This window comes from Nothoprocta perdicaria, unplaced genomic scaffold, assembly GCF_003342845.1.
Source record: "Nothoprocta perdicaria isolate Ctin4 unplaced genomic scaffold, notPer1 scaffold_261, whole genome shotgun sequence".
Classification (NCBI taxonomy): Eukaryota; Metazoa; Chordata; class Aves; order Tinamiformes; family Tinamidae; genus Nothoprocta; species Nothoprocta perdicaria.
This window is the reverse complement of record NW_020455490.1, coordinates 552,095-562,302: the sequence shown is the minus strand read 5'-3', so window position 1 is coordinate 562,302 and position 10,208 is coordinate 552,095. Positions and strand designations below refer to the sequence as shown.

The 10,208-nt window shown below is 56.2% G+C and overlaps 1 protein-coding gene across 1 annotated transcript in view; it reads left to right on the top strand.

Moving 5' to 3' along the window:
- Positions 1–4,096: 4,096 nt before the first annotated feature.
- The window catches only part of TRAF3IP2 (TRAF3 interacting protein 2), a 16,842-nt gene continuing 10,730 nt past the window's right edge, over positions 4,097–10,208 (top strand). Inside the window, exons 1-4 of the mRNA XM_026040707.1 lie at positions 4,097–4,131; positions 4,351–5,109; positions 7,785–7,962; positions 10,010–10,125. Of these exons, the coding sequence (XP_025896492.1) occupies positions 4,116–4,131; positions 4,351–5,109; positions 7,785–7,962; positions 10,010–10,125 (1,069 nt within the window). The 5' untranslated portion in view covers positions 4,097–4,115. The remainder of the gene's footprint in view (positions 4,132–4,350; positions 5,110–7,784; positions 7,963–10,009; positions 10,126–10,208) is intronic.

Sequence of the window (10,208 nt, the reverse complement as noted above, 5' to 3'; positions counted from 1 at the left end):
TTTTAATCTGCACAAATAAGTCTTTAATCAGAAAAGTAAAGATATTTCCCCCCYTCTCTGGAAGGGCCTGGGAGTGCAGACATGCTCGTGCTGCCGCCTCTCTCCTCCCCTCCTTCCCTCTCAGAAGTTTTCTAATCAAAAGCGGATAGCAGATTGGGACAGTGAATCCCGACGAGGCTTCGTGTTGGGAAATACATGGAATGCCGGCAGGCTTTCGCAATGGACGGGCCCCAGCAGCCTCCCTGCCCTCGCTGGCCGCGGCCTCTCCCACGTTTAATTGCTCCTGCACTTTTCCAGGAGCAATCCCGGCTTGGCAGCTCCTCTGGGAAGGGCCTGTGCCCCCTGTAAGCAGAAATGTAAGGGAAGCTCCAGCTGCTTGTCAGTAGTTGAGGCTTGTCCTGCCTTGTCATGGGTGCAGGGGGATGTTAAATTCTTGGAGTTTTCTGGCAATACAACAGTATGGCTTGATGTTGAAGAGCTTTGAAATGACTTCGGGCAGAGACTGTGTTCTCCAGTGGTCTCGGTGCCAGAGCAAGGATCAGGCGAGGGGATTCCGAGGACATCTCAGCATCCCTTTACCCTAATCTGCAGCACTACACAAGGTATTTTTCAGGTCAATGCCTGGCTGTGCTAGCAGGACGGGTTAAACAGAAACATTTCTCTGCCTAAGCCAGCGCTTCGGGATGTTGTTTCTGCTCTGCTGAAGATCCCCAGCTTTTGGCCGCAGACCCAACACCGAGTCCATTATCCCAGCATTTTATGTGGCCTCATGGCGCAAAATATTTGTCCAGCTTCCTCTGACTTCCCTGAGTCATCTGTAACCTTTCCAGCAGCACAGGGATCTTTCCCTGGGGCATTCCCATGCGGATAGGGCTGCTGGCCGTGCTCCAAGGGCCCAGGACGCCCTGGAAGGGGGTAATTCACCCTCCGGCTGCCTCTGCTGCTCCAGCAGCTTCTTCCTGCAGCCAGAGCCACTGCAGGAGGAGGAGAAGGAGATGGAGGAGGAGGAGGAGGGTGCAGTTACTCTTCCTCCCTACTGCTTTAACACTCAAACCAATTTGAAATACTGAAAAAATACTGAAAAAAAAAAAAAAAAAAAAAAAGGAAAAGAGAAGCTTTTGAAGGAAAAACACAGGCGATGGAATCAGATTTCTCTCCCGTCTGATCCAGTTATTATTCAGATATTTGGAATAGTTCGCATAATGTTCAGCTCAGGTTACACAGGAAGGAGATAAGGCAATCATAAATATGAAGCTGATTTAAGAGATAAAGAGGCATTTATGCTTTGAGAGGGCCAGGCAGAGGGAAGAACGAGTTCTACAGTATCACACGTGGAGCGTTTGGAGAGCTTGGTAGCTCGTCCTTTGCAACACCGTTTAATATTGGAAAATCCCTAAATACACCAAATAGATTTGGGGAAAACAAGCCCGTGTTTTTCTGCCCATATCATGCCTGTAGGTTCACGTAGGCTGCGTAGAACACGTTTCCCAAACACCCAGCTGTTAATATTGGGGCTAAAAAAAGGCAGAAACCCTTTGGGGGCTGCAGCCTCCAAAGGAGCTGGGCAGCCTCCAAATCCCATSTAACGCCTGCGGCGAAAGCTGCGAAGTCAAGGGCGAGATTCCCGTTTATGTCCCGTTCATGCCACGGAGCGGTGGGTTTCTGCCCGAGGAGCAGGGAGCGGGTCCTGCTGCCGCCCCGCGAGCAGAGGCCGCCGGCGCGCGGGGCCTTTCGGGCAGGGGGGCCCCGCTGCTTCAGGGACCTCGCAGGGAGCAGGGAACGCACCAGACCCGGCAGATCCCTCCGGAGCGACGGCCCGGGGGGGTTTGGCAGCGGGATGCGCCGGGGCTCGGGCCCAGGCTGCTCCGGGGCTTCTCGCAGGGCGTCTTTGCGCCCTGSGTGGTTCTGGCCGCACGGCGACAATCCATCGATCCCGCTGCGAGCTGAGCCAGGGCCCGGGTCAGGAACACGTTGCTGTTGCTGCAACGAGCCTCCGTCATAGCCCTGTGCTGCTGCTGGGAGCTGSAGGCTTCCCCTTTCCCGGCAGGAATAACACCAGCTATTCCCRTCACTGAGCAGTGACTCAGTGAGCAGGGCCGGCCCTGGGGACGCGGCTCAAGGGAAAAGGGCGGCAAAGGAACCGCCGGGAGGAGGCGTGAGGGCTCGAGCCGCTTCCCAGGTTTTCATCCCAAAAAGGATTTTCCAGCATATTTGCAATCACCTCTTCGTGTGGGCAGCCTTGCCATGACACAGCATGGGCGTTTGGGGCATCTGGGGGATCTTCTGCATAGGTGGGTTTTAAATTACACAGAAGAGGAACCTCTGCACTGCAGCCCCGCAGCAGCRAAGAGCCGGTTTTGTTTCATTCCTCAGTGCAGCCAGAAGCAGCAAGAGCCCGGAGAAATGCAGAGCCTGGATGAAATAGGTGTGTGTAACACGGAAGCGGCCGGGAGCTTCCGCAGTGACAAGCGCCTCTGCACAGCCYGAGCGCTGCAGCCCCGGAGAGCTCCAACGGGGCCGCCGTGTGGGGCGCCCCACGGGCACGTTCCCCGTGTGGGGCTCGAGGAGAGCAGCCCAGGGGCCGCAGCAGGAGGATGTTGCCAGCAGGTCGAGGGAGGGGATCCTGCCCCTCTGCTCAGCTCTGGTGAGGCCAGAACTGGAGCACTGGGGGCAGTTTTGGGCTCCCCAGGACAAGAGGGATGTGGAGCTTCTCGAGAGGGTCCAGCGGAGACTGASAAAGATGGTTAAGGGACTGGAGTGTCTCTTGTTTGAGGAGAGACTGAGTTGGGCCTGTTCAGCTTGGAGAAGAGAAGGCTGAGAGGGGATCTGATCAATAGGTGTAAGTTCATAAAGGGGGAATGTCAGCAGGAAGGGGCCAAGCTCTTCTCAGTGGTGGCCGGTGACAGGACAAGGGGCAGTGGGTGCAAGCTGCACCACAGGCAGTTCCATCTCCATGTGAGGAGGAACTTCTTCCCTGTGAGGGTGCCAGAGCCCTGGCACGGGCTGCCCAGGGAGGTTGTGGAGTCTCCTTCTCTGGAGATCTTCCCAACCCGCCGGGATGCCGCCCTGTGCCCCGTGCTCTGGGTGTCCCTGCTGGAGCAGGGGGTTGGACTGGATGATCTCTAGAGGTCCCTTCCAACCTCAACCAGCCTGTGATTCTGTGATAAAATCTGCTCAGAGCCAGCTGATCTGCATCCTGCAGGATGGAGCCGAGCGCAGAGATGAGCAAGCTGACRGCAAACGCATCTTCATCCTTTTGTTTTGTGATGAGATACATGAGATTCTGTTGTGGGAGATGCACAAGGTTTGCATCTTGCCCCCAAATGTTGCAGCAAGAGCATATAATTCATGTGTAAGTGCTCTGTAATTCCTTACGAAGGTGCTGTAGAAGCATCATCCATCAAGGGTAATTTGGCTGGACCCAATTTACTGAAAGGCYCCCCAAAGGAAGTTTTGATTTTGCTGTTCGACCTAATTCTGAAAACAAGGAAGAATCCAAGCGATCACTCAGGTCTCTAAATTGTCTTTTAATTCCATGTAATTTAAAATAACAACAACTCTATAATGAAAGGAGGCATGAACTAGTTTGATAAAGTAAGTGACAGTGTTTGGAAAACAGCTTTGGAATTAAACTCGGAATTTCAGAATTAAAATTTGAAATTAAAAATAAAATTCACCCCACACAGCGAGGTGTGAGGAGAATTTTAGACCTGAAGATCTAATATACAGTTAGAAGGTGTGGAGTGAAATATTGTGATTGTGTTCTCCGGAGTATCTCCAAAGCAAATTTCCAGCCCTAAATAGCCTGCTCTTTTGTCAGGTGCAGAAAATTCCCTAGGAGAGACGGTTCATGTGATCCCCTTTTTCCCCAGCCTCAGCAGGAACAGCCAGTACCAGAAATCCCATAAAAGCGTCCGCTTGCGCGATGTGATTTCCAGAACCCTCGCGGGTGTTCTGTTCAGCCGCCGGGATCCGGAGTTATTCTTGGATTGTGGAGTGTGCGAAGCGGCACCGTGCTGACCAGAGCGCGCTCTTGTTTTCCAGCTCGGTGGAAAGCTCCGTCCTGGCCGTGCGGACATTGGCTCCAGGTTCCAGCGGGACGGCGCAGCACGGACATGGCCTCCGTGCCAGGTGAGTCCCCACGTGCCAGCAGCCCCCGCTACCCCCTGCTTCCTTTTGCCTTGCCAAAATCCAGCCAGACCTGCCCTGGTTTCCACCTGCCCTCCTAAAGAACAGGAGTGGATTTTGATGCTCTTCCGTATTCTGGCTCGCAGGCGGTGAGTGGTGGCTGAGGAGGCCGGATTTGCCGCCGTGGCTGCCAGGGATTCCTCTCTTCTCCGTGTTTTTCAGGCGCCTTTGYGAGCCGGAGCGTACCTGTTGAAGTGGATGAGTCCGTGACATGGTCCCCATTTGCCGGAGGTGCCTTGGAAGAGGCTTCGTGCCCCTCRGGAGAGCACGTGGAGGACGAGGAGCGCCGGGAGCCGGGAGCTCGGGCGCCGCAGCCCGACACGGGACCGTCGTGTCCCTACGGATCGGCACCGCGTCACCCCCCTGCGCTGCCCCATGGAGGAGCCTCGGAGCTGGACAGCAGGTTGTGGTCCAAGTACACGGATCCCAATGAGGATGGGTGCCTCTCTTCCCCGGGGGAGTCAGTCGCTGGGATAGTTCCCTCCAGGGYGCAACTTTTGGCTCTGGAAAAAGCAGGTGGGCATCTGGGACGTCACCTTTCGGCTGCCCGCGGGCCCCGTTGCAGCGAACGGAGCGAGAGCCTGTCCCACACGGCGGAGCGTCTGCTGGAGGGCAGCAGCCAAGGGAGCTCCCCGCAGCCCTCCCAAAACAGACTCCCCGCGGAGCTGGCGCCTGTGGATTCGGGATGCAATTCCCAGGCACGGGACATCATGGGCATCAGGCACCTGGAGCCGCCCTTGCCCCTGGTGTCCGTGCTGAACCCCCAGGACCTCCCGGGACCCCTGATCTCCAGAGAATTTTATGGACCTGAGCACCAGCAGTGTCCCCTGTGCCAGCGCTCGCCCCATCCCAACGCGTCTTCCCAAGCTCACGGCTGCTTTGGGCACTRCTGCCCCATGGAGCAACACCCGCTGCACCCATGTAAGTGACACCGCTCGCCCCGTGCCGGGTCTCCCTGGGGCGTCCCTGATCTCGGTGACCGCTCTCCAAGCTGGAATACTCCTGCTCTGCTTCCTTCACAGCCTGCAATTGTCAGCATTTCAGAACATTTATCTGCGAATGCAATGCGATATTGCAATTTTTTTATACATAATTCCAGAACTAGGGCCCTTGCTGATGCAGAACCTCAGAGCCAGGCAGGATCTTAAAGCACTCACGGTTCCTCAGCAGAGGAAGGCTGGTGTCCTTACCTGGGAGCTCTGTGCTTGCAGTCCCACACCAGGCGCACGCAGCCTCCTCCCYGCTGTTATTTCATATTCTGGTCGTTTCCCTCCTCCCTGCCTCAGTCGTTCAGCAGCCTCCTGGACTGACTGAATTCCTGCCGTTTTCATAGGTTTTCTTGCTCCCACTTGGATCCCCAAAGTAGGTTGAGCATTTCCTGCCCAAAACAGGACGGATCCTTTGATCTCTGTAAATAGCGTCTACCCGCATTAGGGCCAAACTAATCCATGTATTTTATTTCTACTTGAGGAAAAAAAAAAAAAAAAGAAAAAAGGAAGGCATCACATCCATCACCTGCGTTTTTCCTCCTGCTAGCTAAAATGAAAGCTCCTTGCCTCAAATGGAAGCTCCTTGCTTCAGCTGCTGGTGGCCGTATCCCTGACGTGACTCAGTCCATAGGAGCCTTTTGGCTCCGGGAGCCCACGGAGCAGTTTACAGCTGCTGTTAATCAGTATTCCTTTCCAGTCGCAGAGATTTTTATCAGCCGTGAAGTGAGCTTTGAACATTCGACAGCAATATCAGTGCTTTGATGAAATTCATATTAYGGGAGAATCAGGGGGCCCCCTCCCAGCTTGGGGCTCGCTTTGTGGTCAGAGGCTGCAGGCCTGTCCCGAGGGCCTTTTAATTTGTTTGTTTGGGGTGCTCCGTGGGCACCCCAGCATTTTGACTGCGTCTGCTGAAGGGTGCTGTCGATCCCGGCCGGGGTGCCAGGGCCTCGGCTCTGTGATCCTGGGGGTCTCTGTGCTGGGCAAGGGGCTGGCGCCAAGCGGAGCCTCCTCCTCCCAGCCGGGCTCCGGCCTCGCGCACGGGAGCCGCCGGCCCCACGGGGGCTGCCCCCCACTGTGGGACATGACACGTGGGGCTGAGCGAGGCCGTTGGGCTAAAGCAGAAGCTCCGAGGGGCTCCCCTAGGAAAATCCGCCGGCGTTTGGACGATGCCCAGAGGGCAAAGAGAGCGACACAAGCTGGGATGTGGCCAGCACCAAGTCGGCAGCCTCCTGTTTCTCCCGTGCCCGGGGCTGCCCGAATCCTGCCCTGTCGTTCAGCAGGCCCAAGGCCCAGCACCGGAGCGGTTTGTATCCGCTCACGGCGACGGAAGCGYCGCGGCCTCCCACGGATCCCCACGCAGCAGCAGCCTAAAGAGCCCTACACCAAATGGGATCATCCCAGGGCCCGGCAGTTTTCCTAGGGCTGGGCCTGAGGAGCAGCACCAGTGGCCACATTTGTGTTGAACCCGTCCAGTTAGTGACAAACAGCGGAGAGGGAGGGGAAGAAAAATCTCCCACAACAATCCCAGCAAACCGGAGGCTGCCTCAGCCTTTTAGAGCTCTGCTTCCAGGACTTGGGTGATTGTATTAAAGCTTTTCTTTTTACCTTTTTACTTTTTAAAAAAAGTCCTCATGGCTGCTAGGAAAAGGAAAATATGCCCCCAAAGCAGCTGAAAGGAATTAAAAAAAAACAATTTGGGGGGAAAAAAAAGAAAAAGGAGAGTGTTTGAGCACTGGAGCCCTCGGAAGCAGCTCCCAGCGCCGCAGCCGGCAGCGCTGCTCCTGGCAGGCCCTGCCGGTCCGGCCTCTGCTCTCCGCCCCACTGGTGCGCAGAGCTGCCGGCCCACATGTGCACAGAGCAGGAGGAGGAGGAGGAAGAGGAAGAGGAGGAGGAGGAGGAGGAGGAAGAGGAGGAGAGCTTCCCCTTCCCCTGTCCTGCTGGGACGCAGCAGCCCAGGCTGCCTCCCGCTGCCCGCGGTGCCACCGAGCGTTGGCTCCGAACCGGCGCCGCGATGCCCACGGCAGCGACACTTCCCAGAGCTGCTCCAGCTGAGGTCCCATGTGGGCACCAGGACCAGCAGCAGGGCCCCAGGAGGCCGCCTGGGCAGAAGATCCCAGCGGAGGGAGGTCACAGAGCGAGGGATTTTTTTTTCCTTTTCTCTTTCCAGCTGCAATAATCTGTCTGTTTAGCCTTGGTGTTGCAAACTGATTCGTTCCAGGTTTTTTTCATCTGCTTTCATGAGAATGCTGGATGATTCATTTTCTCGAGTTATTGCCAAAAAAGAAATTAAAGAAAGAAAAAATCGAGGCATGTTAAGTGCAGGGACAAAGCAGCCCTCCACATTTAACTGTCAGTTGTCCCAGCAGTCCAACCCACAGTGGGAAGCTGAACCSTGTCATATGTGAAAGGGAAATAGGAAACTCCAGGCTGTAAAAACTTCCCTTAATCTTTCCCTCTTTCAAGCCGCGCACCCTGCGCCCGCCTCAGAACTGCTGCAGCTTCCCTGCAAATCAAGGAGGACGGGCCTGGAAGGTGCTCAGCCTAAGCCGAGGCGGGAGCTTAGCGGCCGAGCTGATGGTTGCTGCTGTGCTCGTCTCGCCCTCGCAGGTGCCAGAGGCCGCTTCCAAGAGGGTGCCCGCGCGTCCCAGCCGCTTCCCGCCGTGCCGGCGCCCTGCGTGAGAGTCATCCGCCCGGCGCAGCGAGTCCTGCCCAACTGCTCCGGCCTCCGCGCCCCCAAGGGCGCCCCGGAGCGGCCCTGCTCCAACCCTGCTCCGCCGCGATTCCCGTAAGTGAGAGTCCTCAAGGCTGGAAGGGGCCTCTAGGGATCATCCTGTCCAACCCCCTGCTCCATCAGGGACACCTGCAGGGACACGGGGCACAGGGCGGCATCCAAGCGGGTTTGGAAGGTCTCCAGAGAAGGAGACTCCACAGCCTCCCTGGGCAGCCTGTGCCAGGGCTCTGGCACCCTCACTGTCAAGAAGAGTTTCCTTAAGTTCCTGTGGAACTTTTGGTGCCTCAGCTTGTGGCCGTTTCCTCTAGTCCTGTCACTGCCCACCACTGAAAAGAGGCCGCCCCCTCCTCCTCACTGCCTCCCTTGAGGTATTTATACACGCTGATCAGGTCCCCCCTCAGCCTCCTCTTCTCCAGGCTGAACAGGCCCAGCTCCCTCAGCCTTTGCTCACWGGGCAGATGTTCCAGGCCCCTGATCATTCTCAAGTTGGGCCTGCTGGAAGCTCCTGTGTAACATTTTGGAGGTTTTYACCCAGGAATTCTGAGGCTCTTGCAATGCCCTGTGCCTGCCTTGCTGGGGCACGTGTGTAGTGCCGGCTTGTTTCATTTACCCGCCGTTCACACGCAGCGGGGGCCTGACCCGGCCCCCGAGGAGCTTCAAAGCTGGCTACCCGATATGCTGTTGCAGGGCACGTTAAGACCGACAGATACTTAAAGGTTAAAGGGATGAGGGCGGAAAATATCTCAGTGGAAACCTTAGAGCTGCCCTGCCCCACAGCGAAGGTCAGCTCGGGCAGGCCGAAGCCGCGCGTGGTCAGCACATCCCAAAGGTGGCCCCTTCCATCGGAGTGCCAAAATACTGGCAAAGGGGATAAACTCGGAGGCACCCGTGCTGGGAAGTGCTCACACGAGTGACACGGCCCTGGCAGAAAAGGGAGGCAAGAGGCAGAACCGGCAGCGTAACGRGGCAGCTGAGAGCAACGCTGCGCTCCCCTGGCCCCCAAATTCATGGGCTGTGACAGAAGAGGAGCATTAAGGAAAGGCAGTGGCTGCAGCAGAGCTGCTTGTGCTGAGGAGGCAGTTTGAAGGCACAGAAACGCTGAGGAATTGTCAGTATCCCTGGAATTAGTAAAATTCAAAATAGGCCTCCTTGTTTTTGACGTTTGTTGCATCAGGTGACAATGTGGGAAGATCCGTAAATGAACCATGGGGCAATTTGGGGGTGTTTGATGAGGTTTGTGCTGCTTTTCCTGGTGCTTTGCTCCTCTGAGGGACCTTCCTAGTGACCAGGAGCTGCCCTGCAGCCAGGTGCTGGTGTTCCCATGCTGCTTCCAGGAACAGCAGTTATATGATGGGAATATTTGCCTATAGAGGATTTCGTAACAGAAAACATCTGTACCAAAATGAATAAAACAAATCTTAATGTGACAACAGCAAACATGCTGTGACCAGCCTGTCATCATTCATTTAAGAAAGGCAAAGGAAAAAAAAGAGAGGGGTCTTGATTGACTAAATATCACTGCTCTGTGGGGAAAAGCTCTCAGGGAAACCCAGCCCTCGGCCGCAGCTCCAGCCCAGCAGTTCAGATCACACCTCATTGAAAAGTCTTTGTAAATTGTCCTTCTCGTTGGCTCAAACTGTGAGGCCAAAGCAGGCTAAGAACACAACTGCCGAGCTTCCTAAACTCATCCCCTGCTGTGTGTGTCTTGAAGGGAGAGCAGACATGGGCAGGGTTTCTGCAGGTCCCTACGACGAGAACGCTGCGCTGGATCCCCATTGCTGGGCCAGGAATCAGAGTTTGTCCCTTTGGCAAAATCTGTAGGTTGTGTCCAAAGCAGGAGACCCTTCAAGCCGTGCCRGAGCACACACAGGGAGTTGTGGGTCCCGTATCCCACGTTCCGCTAGGAAGTGTCTTTGACAGCGACCCGGCTCCCTTCAAAAGCTGCTGCCGGAGCCGAACAGAAACTCCACGCTGAGCATCTTTGCAGGAACGTTTCTCAGCCACTTCACAGATAAAGTCCTTAGGCTCTCARGAGGAAGAAGGAATGCATTTTAGCTGACAACGAGTGCTTTTAAAACCTGCTCTCTGCTTCTCTCCCCAGAGAGGCGCCGCGCGAGGAGCGGCGCGCGGGGCCCTGCGGTGCTGCGGTGCCCAGGCCCCTCAGCAGCCCCGCGCCCAGGGGCGCCCTGAAAACCAGCAACCTGCCCGAGGAGCTGCGTAAGTGCCGGGGGGCTGCGGGGGGCTGCAGGGCGCTGCAGGGTGCTGCATAGTGTTGCATGGTGCTGCAGGGCTCTGCAGGG